The sequence below is a fragment of the Homarus americanus genome, unplaced genomic scaffold (assembly GCF_018991925.1).
Source record: "Homarus americanus isolate GMGI-L3 unplaced genomic scaffold, GMGI_Hamer_2.0 scaffold54332, whole genome shotgun sequence".
Taxonomy (NCBI): Eukaryota; Metazoa; Arthropoda; class Malacostraca; order Decapoda; family Nephropidae; genus Homarus; species Homarus americanus.
Window position 1 is genome coordinate 902,818 of NW_024744014.1, and position 17,671 is coordinate 920,488.

The 17,671-nt window shown below is 35.1% G+C and overlaps 1 protein-coding gene across 3 annotated transcripts; it reads left to right on the plus strand.

Moving 5' to 3' along the window:
• The first annotated feature begins 24 nt into the window (after nt 1–24).
• Nucleotides 25–17,283, plus strand: LOC121877593. Of its 3 annotated transcripts, none has more exons than XM_042383387.1 (7): nt 25–162; nt 2,831–2,941; nt 5,209–5,416; nt 5,786–5,915; nt 7,184–7,278; nt 9,692–9,928; nt 12,506–17,283. In XM_042383387.1, the coding sequence occupies exons 2-7, from the start codon at nt 2,883–2,885 to the stop codon at nt 12,596–12,598; spliced, it is 822 nt and encodes a 273-aa protein (XP_042239321.1). In that variant the 5' UTR covers nt 25–162; nt 2,831–2,882; the 3' UTR covers nt 12,599–17,283. The 3 variants fall into 3 exon arrangements, with proteins under 3 accessions (XP_042239321.1, XP_042239322.1, XP_042239324.1); XM_042383388.1 differs by having other exon boundaries at nt 13,428–17,283; XM_042383390.1 differs by lacking the exon at nt 2,831–2,941 and having other exon boundaries at nt 31–162.
• Nucleotides 17,284–17,671: the final 388 nt, after the last annotated feature.

Consider the following 17,671-nt stretch of genomic DNA (forward strand, 5'->3'; position numbering starts at 1 on the left):
AAGAAGTAAATACACCTACAGGACACAAGTTTTCAGTATTGGCCCCGAGTCATTTCCGTGGAGTGTGTGTCTGGTGTACCTGAGCCACACCTGCCTTCACCTGTGTTGTTTACCCTTCAGGATAACTTAATTCTACCTTTTAACATAATTTTGAATCTTCAGGTAAAACGTGATGTATTTATTATGTAGTCACCACTTGTAGTCTGTTTGATATTATTTCTGTTTGTTGTGACGCATTCAAATCACTCGAATCTTGACCCTACGGGAATGACATACCAAATTAATTGGAAAAATAATGTTATATGTATTTGATTTTGGTAGTACTTTACCTTTCTTATTCATCTAAACTACCTAGTGTAGAAATTCGAAAATTTTCCTGTCTTGGGAATACCCACATCCTCCACCCTAGTTAAGTGTGCACCTTTTGTCATTTTAATAAATATCGTCTTTTGAGTTACACTTTTTTGTGTTGTTGCACTTGTTGCCACAAACCGAAGCAAGGTTAGGTTAGGAATTGCATGGTGGCAACAAATGCAATTTTACTTTTTCTTAATAAAAAGCAGTTGTCAGACTGGGTAAATAGAAAAAAAAACACAAATAACTTATGGAATTGACCTAGGATTTGGAGATACTATTTGCATAGAACTGAAAACAAAAATGGAAGAGAGAATGAACAGAACAGTTAATTTGCATTCTCGACCAATATGGCGCTCGAGTTGAGCAATGTGTTTTTCCTATAGTTAGACAAGTTTAAGACACTTCTATGACATTTCCCACGCAAATGACCTAAAATGACCTAACCTGGGCTCCTGTGTATTTAAGTAATAAACTCCCAATTAAACAATCTACCGTACATTTTTCCCACCACTTATCAGCTAACTAGCTGTTCAAATGATTGGTCTATCCAGTGCTAATACAAGAGGAAACTGGAGTCTGGGACCTGTGATGTATGGTAGGGTCACACTGGATAACACCTCTCACATGTGTCCGGGCTCATATTGGTGAGAGATACTGTACATTCATTACCGCTGTACCACCACACTTTAATTTATCTTCACCCCTTTGTCCTTCCACTCGCAGGATGAATATGATGGTGCACAATAAACTAGCCACTGTGCCAAAGTTCAATTCCAATTCATTGCTCGTCACCACTGATTATATTTAGTGGAGCTGCTCTTGATTATATTTATACAGGTGTTCCTAACCTTCAGTATGTGGCGTGTGTGTGTTAATTTCTTACTTTACTGTATTAATACTGGTAATGTTGCTTAATTCAGGACTGATCTTTTGAGAACATCACCATCAAACACACTGTTAGGTTCACTCTTAGTGTCAAGTTTTACATTGCATTTAGACCTGATAGTAACCTCTTAAGTATGGTGACTTAACCCCCTGAATACAAAGTCATCAAGCGCAAGAGAATCAGTCATCACATTAAAAAGGTTGAGACATCACATTCTAGGTGTTAATTCATCGCATTTAGGGAGCAGAAGCATCATACTACTGTCATTCGTTGTACTCTTGGGGGCTGTCATCATACTCTACAGTACTGTGTATAGAGGGGCATTATAACCAACAGAAGTTTGATAGATACTGTATTAGTTGATGGATCTAAAATACAGTACTGTACAGTAATGGCTCACAGGATGTTTTGGTTTGTTTCCGATACATTTACCAAGATATGAAAAATGGATCCCACCTTAGGAGTTTTATTCTTGTGGAGTAATATCAAGAGCATAAGTTTATAGAATAAAGGTCATAAAGAATAATTCTTTTGAAGTCCGTTTTGGAAAAAAATATTTATAAGTGGCAAAATATACATTGACCAGTGTTAGCCTGGGTTAAATTTGTAAACTATTTCAACAGTATTAAGGTCATTTTTATGGAAATTTATACTTCAGTACTACTGTAGTTATTTATATATTTTGCTCAATATTAAAACTGTATCATACAGTACTTGAAGCTGTTTAAAATGCGTAATTTAATGTTTTTATGGAGAATATTTAAACTTGTTAATAAGCTACCATATATCATAAAAAAAAAATTATGATTTTAGTATCCTATAATACAGTTTATTGTACAGTACTGTGTGCAGAACACATCCAGGCTAGGTACATTTAAAAAAAAAACATGGAATGAGCTGAGAAGCGCCTTGGTATAAGCTGTGTGGAATTGATAAAAATTTTACACAAATATTTCATAATAAGACAATGAGCCATTTTCTCAGTCATTCTAATGATGTGTACGACTGGTGTGAGAAGCCTTGGAAATGCATTTAATAAACCCATTCAAGTGTGGGAGCTGGCTCCCACACTTGTTCATCTAGCTTCTGAACGACTGAAATTGTCAAAACCTAAATCCATGGTGACAGATCCTGAATTTAACTTTTACAGTTACTGCTTCAGTCAGTCTTACAAACCCCCGTTTATCTTTTTAAAGTTATCATCAAAATCATCCAAATTAATTATAATCCTATTATTTGTGTTCAGATACCTTTTGAATTTGTATACAGGTACAGTACATTGTAGCATTTACAAAAGCATGTTTTGCTTTTTTATATACTGTACAGTACTGAAGTATGCACTGTACTGTAGTACAGTACAGTATTATTGCAGCTAATGATCTGTACTGTAGACTGATACTGTAATTTCTGTAACTTTTTTGAGTTACTGTATCTTGTACTTCTTTAGTTCTTTTATAGTACAGTAGGCATATTTTTATAGTTAGGCCCTTGAAATATTTTGCTAGAAAATACAGTACTTTTTTATTTTGCATGAATATTTTATTTTTATTTTTTGCTACAATGATGACTGCTCTTGTGTGTATACAGCCGTCAGTGGTTCTCCAGACACTTGGCTCAGCACACCTCAACACTGTGCATTATGTCGCAGCACAGATTGGAAGTGAACTACTTGGGGGAACCTGTCCCCCATGCCAGATTGTAATTAAAATCTCACTGTCTTGGCTAATCCAGCATTTTTTCTGTTTTGCTTTGCATGATGCTCCATGGCTTTGCAAATTTTAATTATTATGCTTTCTAAATTTTAATATGGTAATTAATGTTGGCAGCTAATTATTTGGCTTTTGCCTCTTTTTTTATTGTACTGTATTGTTCATTTAATTTTAATTACTGTAGCCAGGTTATAAACTACAGTACAGTATGTGGAGGGATAGAATCAGAGGATCTTACTGGGTGTTCAATACATTAGATAATACAACCTATTGAGTATAATTGCCATAGGTACAGTAAACTGATGTACATTTACATTAATTGTTGATAGTAGTGATCTTCAATATTTTTGTTATATGTACTGTAAAGGTAGTACCTGAAACAAAAAACACAAGGTTGCATTAACATTTTGATTACTGTACATCAATAAACTTGTTCTTATTCTCATCTGTGGGGTTGAGTTAAGTATTGAACACTCTGTACATTACGTATACAGTACAATAATGTGTTATTTAACATTAGACATAAGAAAATAACCACAAAAAGTGAAGCTATTTGAAGAATATGACTTTCTTGTTTGTTTTGTGAAACATTTACCACTAATACATTATTTAATATGTAAAATCTGTAAACTCTTGAAAGGGTTAGTGATGAAATGAAAATAAGTTTGGTGTTGGATGAAAATATCTGTTTATGTCAGAAACTTGTACAGTAGATACGTAAAATAATGGGTAAGGTAAGTAAAATAATCTGTACAGTGATATAATATTTCTTCACACCTTTTATTGTTCATTATGTGCTCTGTTATGGTTGATGATGGACATTCTGGAATCCTTGAGGGGATTTAAAAGCCAGCTATAGTATCTGGAACTGGGCTGCGCACTGGAAGTAAATATAAGTTGTTTTAGTGGTTACTTGTTCTATTTTTTTATAAAATCTAGTTCACCCCTCCACTCCACAGTGGCTTTTTTGTACAAGTTGATACTTCAAGGCCTTTTACCTTGGGGATTGCTTCCCTCAGGAGGTAGCTGTCTTAGGGATACAGTACTGACCGCTGTTTATTTTCTCCATCAGTTATAACAAGATGTTTGTTAACGTGCACTTGTAGTGTGAATTTCCTTCCAAGGATTCTCTTCTAATTGGAACATAGTACAGTACAGTACTGTACAGGTTCAACCAGATTAGTGAAGGCTTTAAATTTATTATCCCTAATGGTTGGAAGGTTTCTAATTTAGACATGGTTGTCCCTGAAAGGAGAAAAATTTATTATTACTTTAAGGACTTACCCGGTAATTGGTTACAGTATGAAGTGGAATTAACTTGGAGCAAGAACGTTGTCTTCTGGTTGTTAAGTTGGGTTGAGTCTTTTGGAACCAGCCTTCAACACTTATTACAGTAGTTGGATCACACTCTGGTGGGATTACGTGGCTAAAATATTTAATGTAACGTAATTCAACTTTGAGGCCAAGTAATTTTACCCAAGGATTTTCCATGTTAAAAAATCTGATGGGGGTCGGGAAGTAATACTGAATCCTGCATAAGTAAATGGTGGAATTCCTGGTGATAGTTTAGGGTTCAGCAGGTGAATTGGAGCTTGAAAAGAATACTTTGAAAGACCTTGGTTAACCAAATGTTGCTCTCTGGGATGCTTTATTCAAAAGTATTAAGAGTTTTCCAACTTGTTCTAGTGCTTCCTTGAAGGTTGAAAGTGGCTCTGAGAAGGATAATCTAATGTTCTCATTTATTAATTTTTAGTTCACAGGCACACGGTTCAGGACCATAGGCCTAGGAATTCAATCCTTAGAGTTGCTGGTTATACAGAGTTGTTTGATCACTACTCAGTTATGAAGTAGGATCTTGGTGTCACTTTGTCATGGCATGTTAACACTGTATCATGTCATTTTAATCCTCTTCATCCTTATCATCATTCATCACTTTTTTAGTGATTGTACATATTCTTTTTTTATTATTAATTTACTAACATTTACTAGCTATTATTTAGTACTTAAGTAGGACATTTAGAATTTGTTAGCAGTGCTTTAATCTTCAAGCATCTTTAACAGAAGGTATTCAGTGTTATCATGGAGAATTTGTTACAGTTAGAATAATGTAGCACACTGTACAGTAGTCCAATATTAACTGTTAATTTGAGAGAGTTAATACATAGATTATTGCAGCTGTGGACTGAAAATAATACTGTAGCACATGAAATATAGTTGCCACTGTAGGGTCATAATTTGCTGCCTTGTGTTTTTTAGAATGCCTCGCTTATCAATAGCTGGCAGTATAGGTGGATTATCAACAACCTCACGGTTATCAAGGGTCTCCCATGCAACAACTATTCGGTCAGTGGCAACCCTCACTGAAACACTCCATACCAAAACTGGCCTATCTATTCCCATTCTCCCTAATGCTTTCATCACCAATGTTCAGCGTGGGTCTCTCATCGCTGCCACATATTCAATTGTAAGTAATAATGTAAATTGTTTATTTAATCTAATGTCTGGCAGGAACAGGATTGTCAACATTATTTTGTTATATGAATTGAATAATTAATTTTTTAAGTTAAAATTGTTTAGGAAGATGTCTCGTTCATTATACAATTCTTGAACTGAATATTGTTATTAAAGATTTAATTATCAGATCATCTTACTTCGTAGATTTCTAGTTACAGTGTGACTGTAATGTTAGGTAATCAGAGTCGTTAAAAATATTGGTTTTATTTATTATGTTACAACTTGTTTTTGTTTTGCCTTTTTTTCAGTGTCTTGTAAATATTAACCACAAGTGAGATACCTGGTACAGTACATTATGTGTATTATTTGGTATTCACAGATTCAAGGATTGTTTGCTATTGTGACTGGTGTGTTTGACATCTATGCCTTGTCCCTTGCTGCCCCAGGTTCCAGTCATTATGGCTTTTATCTCTTCTCATATGACTTTGTTTACTCTGGCAGTCCACATGGTAAGATAATGAATTTTTTTTTATTTATTATTGATTGGGTGATTTCTATATTTTCACTTGGTTCAATACCTGTACATCATTTTCCATTAAAGAACTATACACCAAGTACAGTATAGTACAGTATATCCTTCCAGAATGTTTAACAAATGCAAACACAGCATTCTTTCCTACTTTCACATTTTCTATACCTGTAATGTACTGTAGTGAACAGTCATACCGGTATACCACACACATGCAGCCTTACACCTGGCTTCAGTTGGAAACCTTTTTCTGTAGCTAAGATCATATTTTTTGGTAGCCTGAAAAGTAATTCTGTGATCTTACTTAATTTTAGCAATACCTGTACAGTGCTGTGTCTTTACTGGGTGACCCGTGAGGACCATATAGCCACAAGTTGTAAACCATAGTACAGTATAGACCTTTTACATCTTAGACTGACTCATGAATTAGCTTCTCCATCACAACTAAATCTTAAATGGGTGATCCACTTTCATTGCAATAGTTTTGGGATGATTTTCTTTCCATGTTTACTCTTTTGGAAGCAAATCCCACAAATGCTTCTTTATCAAAGTCAATGCGAGCACCTTCAGAGTCTTGTAACATTCTCACATAACTTTGTCTAGTTTCTAAAGTTTTAAATAATTAAACACTTTGTCTACTCATGCATGGCCTTACTTCTTTCACAATCAGAATAAGACTAAGACAGATCATTTTTCTTTTATAAAATATCACTCGGTTAACTTTACAATACTGTCCTGTATTAAACTCGTGAAATATTTGCCCTGGGTGTACAGGTACCAAGCTTGAGCTATTGTATAATGCTTCCCTATTGTTCACTACTGAGCTCCTTCCTCTTTCTCTTCTCAGTGTCTGTCAAGGAACTTACTGAAGCAGTGATAGTGCTTTTCTTCATCTCTGAAATAAATTATCCAAATAACAAAGATATACTGCAATTCAAAGGGTAGGGCCAGTGTGTAGATAACTTGTACAGTATTGTTCACTGGTTTAAATGGAACCATCTAGATAAAAACAAAGGCCCTCTGGTGGGTGACTCATGCAGTACCACATTCAGGAAGTAGGTGTACCTGTGCTTTTCAGAACAGGACTTTTATTGAATGAAACAGACTGGTCGCTAAGAGTTTCTGGCCAGTAGGTATCTGGATACTGTACCACATTGTTGACAGTAATAACTGGATTGCTTTAAATAATCATGTGATTAGTCAGCTGATTACTGAACCATTTTTTTTTCCTTCTTTTTTCTTTCCCAGTTCGGTATTCGTTGATGTTGTTTGGTGGTGTCACAGCCTTTGGGGGACTGTGTATGATCTTGACCAGTGTTATGCTGTTACAAGGACTCCGTAAGGTAGGATTGTTTATCATGATGTTTATGCTGGTGAAAACAAAAGAGTGCTATTCTGTATTTATAAAAAATGAACATCACATAACTAGCAAAAGTCCCAGACTAGAGAATACTGTACTGTACTGTATTCTTTCAGTCTTACATGGATGCCTCCAGATAAAAAAAATGGAGTGTTTCATAAATACCATAAGTAAATAAGGCACATTGAAAATATTATTTGTTTGATGACATAACTTCCCCCAAAATATTAATTTGTGTGAGCTTGTGTTATGCTAAAAAGAGATAATCCTACAATTAAACCTTAATCTACCTCTACTGTACATTTTTACCTGTGAGGATTTCAAGGTCTGTCTTCTATTTGTTGCACTGTCCACATGTCCAGACCATGTTGCTACACTTCATCTATAAATATCTTTAAAGTCTTCTTCATATACAGTATATAGACTCATCTTAACTTAGGGAAGTTTTAATTTCACATTACTTTTACATTTATCCTCTTCACCACTGATCGGCTCGTTAGCCGCTTGGGCGGTCGGTCACATCTCTGATACGCACTGTTGGCAGGTACTGGGCATGCACTGGCTCCTGAATATATTGGAACCTGCTCCAATGTTGGTCAAGTCTGGCCTTGAATGAGCTCGCACATGGTACCATCACAACTTTATCTGGCAGATTGTTCCAAGAGTTCACAATTCTCACTCCAAAAAAGTTTGCCCTCACAGTTTTCCAGACTTGTGGCTTCTTCAACCTTGAGCTGTGACCCCTTGCGGGGCAGCTCCAAGTATGTACATTTGACCGATTGGTGCCCTCTGAGATGTTTATACACTTCGATTAGGTTGTCCCTCACTCGTCTGTAGTACAAGCTAGGTAGTTGGAGGCGCTCCAATGTCTCTGGGAAATGAGATTTTGTAGAGTAGGCACCAGTCTGGTGGTTCCTTTGGACATTTAATGACAGTCTCTAGCATACCTCGGGACCAGATGGGGAAGCACCTCGTTCTTGAAGATCGTGACAAGCTACGGACCATCCAGATATCTTATAAGACCTACTAGTTTCATTGCTTGATTCACCTTCATCTCACAATGGCCTGAAAACTTAAGTTCATTGTCGACATACACACCCAGGTCCTTTTCACATTCGGTGTCAATTAATGCAATCTCTTTATCCTGTTGGGACATGTGATATGCCTCCTTACTGTTGGTGCATCCCAGGTGCATCCTTTTGCACTTTGTGACATTGACTCTTAGCAGCCATTTCCTCGACCATTCTTGAAGCTCATAGAGATCTTTCTGCAGCTCCCTAATTAACTTGGCATTGTCTACAAACATTTGTATGAAGGAGTGTATAGCTTCTGGCATGTCATTAATGATGCAGACAAACAACAACTGGCCCAATATACTGCCCTGTGGTACCCCACTAGTCACAGGTACAAGTGACGACTTTGTACTTTTTTTTTTATGGGATTAACCCACCAGGGCACAGGTCAATGACCCACACCATAGGGCCCGGGGGCGAAAATATAATAATAATAATAATAATAAAATTATAAATAAAAATAATTTTTAATAAAAATTATAAAAAATATTAAATAAAAATATATAATAATGATAATAATAATAATATAGGTCCACAAATTAATAAAAAAATTAATAGTGAGAAATGATATATTCATGTTATGTTGTCAATAGTAAGAGAAACAATTGAGACCCTGCAATTGTGTGTAAATGAGGCAGAAGTCAGATCAGCAACATGGGACTTCGTCACAATTTTTGTGATGCCATATGGCAGCAGGGTCTACCATTAGACAATACATTATGCTTCCAATATCTTCCCAGGCGGTAGTACCACGCTGTTTGCGGTCATGCAGAAAGTCTATCCACGCTAGGACACTTTCCTGAATCCTGTACCCTTCCAGTTTGATTCTCAGCCTTTCATGGGGTACGCTGTCAAAACCCTTGGCAAAATCTAGGTATATATTGTCGATATTTCTGCCTTGTTCTAGAATTTGAGTCCAAACATCTAGAACCTTGAGTAATTGTGTTAAGCAGAACCTTCCTGGCATAACCATGTTGGCAATCCTTTACAAGGTTGTTTCGTAGTAGATGTTCCATCATGACATCTCTTACAATGCTCTCCAGTACTTTGTTTACTATGTTGGTCAGGCTCACTGGTCTATAATTATTTGTGGAGTGACGGTCACCCTTCTTGAATATAGGACCCGCATAAGCCATTTTCCAGTCATCAGGGACCTTTTACTATGGCTTAGAACAGCCACACCTTCATGCTGGCTTCAAATTAATACTGTACCACTTTTTTTTTCTCTCGGATGTTCTCAAGACGCCTCTCAACTCCTCGACATACAGTACAGTAAATGTACACAGTATCTGCAAAATATCTAATCATGTATCCTCTCACTAGGAAATGGAAATGCGTTTGGAGCCGTGGATTTGGTGTATGGCGATCTTCACCATCTGGCGTTCACTTATCATCATCTACGCATCAATTGTCAATGATCTGGTGTTTAGCTACCACATTCTCATGTGCCTGTTTTGGATAATTTTCATCCTGGGCAATGTGTATGCTTGGTTGGTGGTGCATTCCTTCTACCATGAGTTGTGTGAAGTCACCAGACTTGAGGATGTTGCTCGAGTAAAGGTAAGACAAAACAAACTCAGCTTTTCACTTTTGTTTTTTTAATTGAAATGTAACTTATGCATGTCATCTTCTTTAGTAAATTGATTGAAAGCACATTACTGTACTGTTTTCTCTTGTAACTCTTCATCATTTTATGCCCTTAAAATTGCTCACAATATGATGGTACAGTCTCTTTCAAGATTCTTCGAACACTGCTGAAGACAGCTGGCAACTCAAGGCCGTTTGTTTACTATAGTACGTAGTGTAATATAATACGAAACAACAAAACCCAACCATTAAATTAAGCAACAGGGAACTAAGTAACCAATCACCGATGACTTTTACATTTATTCATAATTTTTACTACTTATTATAGTAAACAAACGGCCTTGAGTTACCAGCTGTCTACAGCAGTGTTCAAAGAATCTTGAACGAGACTGTACAACATTGTGTGTCCAGCTGTTCATCCATATTTCCATTCTTTTTGCATTAATTCAAAAACTTTATTTTCCTTTGGAAGTATCCACTCATATTTTCTGTAAATAAACTGTGCCTCCAAATCTTATACTGTATGCATAATTATGTATTTTTCTTTAATTATAAATTGTAATGAAAAATATAATAGACAGCCTGTATAGTTTTCTGTCAATGTGTATCCAGTACATCAACTTCCACTGTAAGTGAAATGGTCATGCTGATGAGTAATTATTTCTGATTTTTTGAAAAGAGAACCCCAGCAACATGTGTCCCATGCTTACTTTTGCATACAGTGTTAGTAAAGGTGCTCTTTATTAGAATGTTATCAGTGCACTATGGTGATTTTATTAAGCATGAAGCATGGAAGATACTGTACTGTCACATTGTGAATTTCTTATGGGATTGGAGCTTCACATTTATCATTTACTTAAAACTGGGACTTTTAAAGCTTTGCACATTTTTACTATGTTATGTGTGTTGTGTTGCTTGTTATGTGTGGGAATTTTAAGACAATGGAATATTGTATGTCATAATTAAATTTGAATGAAGCAACTCTGTGTAGCCAACAAGTCTACAGGTTAACAAGCCAGACCCCAGGGCTCCAACTTGGAATTGTGATCTAAAAACTATTAATAACAAAATTCTATTATCCTTTACCATCATAATAATATCCCAAATGAAACATAAGGTACAGAGACATCATAACATAGAATACTGAAAATGTTGCTGTCAACCATAATCAGTACCACCCAGATCTGTTCATAGGTTTGCTAAATAAGCAATAAAAGCTTCCTGTCTGTAAAAACAACTCTAGATTACAGTCACACTTTGAACTGAGCAAACAAGCTACTCCTCTTACCTGGCAGACAGCTAAGTGTTTTGGTGTTGTTAGACACATACTGTAGGTGTGCAAGTGTGTCTGTCTGTGGCTGGCTAGCTAGTGAGGTAATTATAGGTAAGCCCAATGGTCTATGTAGGTCATCTGGCCTTGGCCATGTAAGAGTTTTGGTTTGGAATTCCAACAAACTTCTCTGTCAGTTGTTTATACCGAGAATCTCACCTTGGGGTTATCAAATCAGCATGTACTGTATATGGTCTTTAGGCCTTACTTCATGCTCCACAAGAAGATTTGAAAGCCAGCTGGTCAGAACTAATCAAATAGAACATTACCTTTCAGTCTCTTGTATTGAAGTATTTTCCACAGGAGTTCATCCTTGAGTGGAATTGTTCATGATACCAATGTCATCCAGTGTTTGTTTTCCCAGGGAGAACTTGTTGGGTGTAGCTGCTTTGGTAATAGTGATGTCAGGGCAGAAACCTCCAAATGGTGATAGCTGGATAATGGTTTAATTTTTATACTGTATGTGGTTCAATTGAGGGGAGATGAGATCTTTTGGACAATGTATAAATAAGATGAGGCTGGCATCCTTCAGAGAAGACACTACCATATTATGTCTTCACCTCATGGGACTACATGGTCAGGGGAAGCATAAGGTGTGTTTCTTTTTTGCTTCCCTCCAAAACAAGATTAAATTCAGTTTTATAGGATTTTTTCATTGGAGGTCTGGGGTTTCAACCCATAGAACTGCTGTCTGTGCAAAGTTATTCAAACCAGATTATTATGAAAAGGGATTTGATGCTGAGCTTTCATTTATGATCCATATCTGTCTAAAAATGAATGAATGAGTGTCCCTTCCTGGAAGGGAAATTTAAACTATTTACTCAATTGGTGACCTTCCTGTAAATCTCACTGAGTTATGATTCCTTATTACAGGCTGTACTGTACTTTGAAATTATAGTAATGCCGATGATAGTTCTTTAGTTCTTGACGGTATCTTTTCATATTTCTCACAGATATATGTGATTTCTCTTAACAACAAAATTGGAATGATGTTTAATATATTATTGTCATAGTATTTTTTATTTATTAATTTTATTAATAATATTTGAGTGGCAAATTGGATTAATGTATGTTGGTGTTACGAATATTGTACAGTAAATTTTCTATCATAGTGTAATTATTAATCTGAAATGTGTTTTGAGGAATCATGATCTCAGTAGACAATGTATTTCACTAATAATATATCTAGCACTGCCTTAATCTTACTGCACCCTTTACAGATGGACACAATGAGCACCATGGGGTACAGCTCACGCCCCACCACTCCAGGGGCACGTTCTACTATTTCCACACAGATGGATTATAAAGTCTAGAGGCTGACATACTTAACTTCATAGTTTTAGCCATTTGGGCCTAGTACTTATTCTGTGTAACCCTTTAATGATTAAATATTTGATGGATTATTTCACTCACTTTATATACTTTACTGTTGCTAAATCAATGTCATATTTGGTTTGCATGACGGAAGTCTTTGGTGTGATGGTAGCTCCTCACTTAAAAATGTTGGCAATAATATGAGATTAATGATGCATTTTCCTTACCATAGAAGAATGCATCTACGACTGGCTTCCTGTAGAGACTATTGCACTTTTTTTGGAATATTGAACAACTCTGTTAGTGCTATACTGTACTGTAATAATTTTTACACAGGCAACTTTAAGGCAATTCTTTTAGAAACAGTATTTAGTTTTAAGTCAAGCATTCAGCAGTTTATCTTTTATTATTTGTCTACTAACACAAGTTGACATTTATTTTTATCTGTAATATATATTTTAATATAAGCACCCACAATTGAAGAGAAATATGTTAGATTAGAAAAAAATTGTCTTTGAATATGTTGCAAATTTGCGCAACTTGTTTTGTGAAAAGTTTAAAGATCATAGAGAAATGCTTGTCAGTGTGTTGGAGAGTTTTGTGGAATATTAGTTAACATTTGTCTAGTATTGGTATTTAGTGTGGAGCGGCAGTTCTTGCTCGGGATAAGATATTTTCATGTGTTCCATACAAGTTCAGTATTGTTAGTGTTGGTCTTGTAAAGATTTATGAATCTCCATTGATTTAGTTGAAGGAATGAATTGAATCTCCCTGATGAATAATAAGATATTATAATGTTCATCATCCATGGATATTCCTATATTTCAGATGGAGACAATGAGCTCATTCACAGCCTCGCGACCCACTACACCGGGTGCAAGGTCTGATGCATCTGCTAAAATGATCGGTTAAGCATTAAAGTGCGGCAGGATCTAACTTTGGTCTCAGCTAAGAACATGGATTAATGCTAAAGATATTTATTTTCAAAGTTGCTATTAACAGCAAAAGCAGATTTGAAAATAAGTGGAATCTCTTTAATGTGACTGTTTTAAATTCATGATATGGATAATATCTGAAATGTCAAGATATACATACACATTAATCTAACAAAATATGGAATTGGAACTAAAATGTCTGAAAAATTCTACATATCTAAAATATTTGATCTAATTTGCAATAGTATCATCTTAATCATATATTTTATGTATAACAAAGTGTTGCAGTGGTTACACAATAGCTTAAGTTACATCAGCTTTGGGGTGAAAATTTTGGCTGACTCATTCAGAGAATTTTGACACCCCTTTAGCACAAAGTCATCAGATCAAAGAGATTCTGCTATCTGAAATAGTAGATTAAATGATACTTACTTATAACATAAATAACTCTATGCTCATTCTTAAACACTAACATAATGAAGGCATTCTTTTGTATACTGTATCAGTAAAGACAATTCTTCACTTGCAGCACTTCTCTAATTAATACAATGTTACTAACAAAGCCAATTCCAGTAACACATGGGTGAGATTAGCATTATAAAAAGTCCAAATACCTCCCCTCATAAGTTTAGCATGTCTTTGTCACTTCCACAACAACCAGTACAATATTCCCAGAAGTCTTAGCATGTAAGGCATCCCAGAGCTTACCAGTACCTGTATCTTAATAATACACTATGACCACCTCCCAGAGACAACTTCACATTCCCAGCTGTGTGTTACTGTAGTGAGTACATGTATTAAAATTTATGCATGCAAAACATTAAATGTACTGTACATGAGCCAACTATGGATTTGTGGTATTTAGCATTGCATTTAAAAATCACTAGCTACTGCCTGGTACTGGAGGAAAGGGGAGAATTGGGCTAAGCTGGTACAGTATTTGAAGGGTTAAATGTACCTCGTTATGTAGTTCTCCTTTTTGTGGTTTTTAGTTTTGTCTTTTCCTGCACTCCTTGGCACATGTCTGCTGTCATAAAGTGTGTGTCACCAAAGCTTTGTTCTTGTTACCTGCTTGGTGTACTCTTAACTGTGTTCATAGACCTCTTAGTAATGTTGTTCTCCTTCAGCAATGGGTTTAACTTTGGCTGCTGTGACTAACCCTGGTCCAGGTGTTATAAGAATTGATAGTATCCACTTTGGCTTTTACCTTAACCAAAATATTGGTTCATTATTTTTTTTTTATTCTGCTGAAGTACATACATACATACATACATATATACTTAAATTGATATTTACATTTTTATATGCTATATATATTCACGCAGTCAGCTATATGAATTTTCTGCAGTTTTATATCATTCAAATAAGTTGTGTAGTATTTTATTATCATGTAAGTGATGTATATAAAAGTATGCTGTGTTTGTATATATGACCTCTTGGTATTTCTACACAAACTGCATCAAGCATTTTAACATGATTCTTGTTAAGTCTCCCACAGCTAAAGGGTTTTGAGAGAAACTTTACCTGGTGTGTGTGTGTAACTATAATGTATACATTAGTACAGCACAGTATATATGAGGATAATAATGATAATATAATGTTTGTACTCTCCTAATTGTAAAACTTTTATAATCTCAACAATACATATTAGTCTAATTTAGGTAAAATGACATTTATATTGTCATTCTTATTTTCCAGAAAACTTGTCTTCCATTTGCCTAATCATAATTATCACATGAATGGAAGTAATCTATGTGTTTGTATATGTATGAAGGTTTCTCTCTCTTTCACTAGTTGTATATTGGTTAGATCCACAGTATGAGAGGACAGTATCTCCAGTTAAACTAATTCTATTTGCTTTACCAGTTTAGTGAGTGTCTTGTTTTATATGTGGATGGCCTTTGATAATTTGGAGATAATAAGCACCTCCTGTTACTCACTGACTGAAACTACAGTATTTATACATCCAATGGAATGGGGAGATTGCATTAGCAATGCAGCTTCGTCTGTAGATAAATATTTGTTGTTCTAACTTACTAGTTTATGTAGTAATAAATAATTTTAACTGGTTTTACCAACTGTGTAAAGAAACTATTGGCCCTCAGGCTTGACCTACATCAGCCAGAGATTTTGTATTCCATTTTTTCTTTGTTTTTCTGGAGGTGTTAAGAACTTTTTCTGTTATCTCTCCCCTTCTTGATTTTCAGTTGTACAGTACAGTACTGTACAGTGTTTGCTAGTGTAGGCCATACAGTTGAGAGAGAGAGAAAGGTTCTCACATTTCTTGTCATGAAATATATCACAGTTCTTAAAAGGTTTTGTAACCTTTCCCTATACTGTACAGTATTGTGAAAAAATTCAGTGGACAATGTGTCAAAAAAAAATTTCAAGAAAACAATTTATAGTACAGTACTGTAATCAAACCTTTTTTTTTTATATTTGCAGTTTATTGTGTGTTATACATGCATACTGTACAAGCATATTTAATATATTTTGATGTTTAGCATGTAAATTCTTTAAGAGATTTACAGGTAGTTTTTATTTGATTGACACTGAGAGAGAGGGTGTTCAACATTAGTTATCATTGTTTTGCCTGTAACTACATTTGTGAATCCATCCACAGTCTTTCCATTTGTGGTATCCAGTGATCATCTGTACAGCCCTCCATGTCCCGGTTGTTACTTGATTTTTAAAATTATTTGATCCAGTAATGAAAAGAAATACGTGTCTACCTATATGTTAACGTCATCCAAAGTGATATAAGAGTTTTTGAGGGATTTCTGGGTACAGTGTTGAAGTAAGCATGTACAGTACTATACTGTAGTATGTTTTTTACTTACACATTACAGTAATGGATGATCCCTCAGTGGAATTGAAGGATTTTTCTTTTATGGTGAATGATCCTGATTTTTTCCTTTGGGTATCATTTTTGTATTCTGTTAAGATTTTATAATTACTGGTACTGCAATTTGAAATTTATGCTGAAGCTTTTGATTGAGAAAGACAGTACTTAGTGATTGATTTTGGATGACTGAAATATGGATAAAATACTGTATACTAAAATCCATCCCTTTTTAAAAACTAGTAACTGTACAGCTAGTTTTGTTTTGTTTTTTCTTTTTTTATGTACCAGATTTTGTAATCAAACATGATCACACACTCATGAAATTATTGTCCATGTAAAGAAACTTTCTTTACACATACTGTATTATAGTACAGTACATGCAAACACACACAGAGTGAGTGTTTATATAAAAAGAATGTGTAGGTACAAAAATACACACTCATATGCTTAATTCCATTACTGTACAGTATTTACACAAATACCTGTATACTGTACTTCTCTATTTTTATTTTATTATTTTTTTTTGGGGGGGGGTTCTTATTTATAACCAGTGATGATTGTATGCACAAATAAATACCTTGTTTACTTTTTCAGGTATACAGTATACATTTTAGTGTTGTAGTTTGTAAGGGACCCATAAGTACAGTATGTGGTATGACTCATATTACTTCATTTCTCATGTACATCCACAATGGAAACTTCATATGTACAGTACTTACGTTATAATTGTTGTGAAATCTGTACAAAATGTGTGCTACTGTAATTGTATCTCAAAACTATCCGTCCAAATTTAATGAAAACAGCCCTTGCTGTGTTCAGTGTCCATAGTCAAAAATGGCTTTATATATTTTTTGTATACAGTACTGTATACAGTATTTTAATAAATATTCATGTTGAAAAATTATATGGATTCATCATTGAAACATTACGGTAAACTTGATTTTTTCTTTCTTGCCAGGAAGTTATGGGGAAAACTGTTGTATTGATAGAAGTAAGTTAAAAGTAATACAGTAGTCTCTCCACTATCAACCAACCTACTGTCTGTAGGTGTCATACACCAAAATATAACGGATTGATGAATGAAATACTTGTTAGGACCGATGAGAAGAGACACTTGAGCATGAACCTCTCCCATCCCCTTGGTTACTTTATTGGTAAGAAAATTTTAAAGATTGAAGCTAGGAATCTCATTTTATGGCAACCGCTAGGTCGGCGTTAAAGCTCTTTTTTGCTAACTCTTAACCTACTGATCTGGCTGGCCAGAGCAATCTTCCACTGGAACACATTAAGCC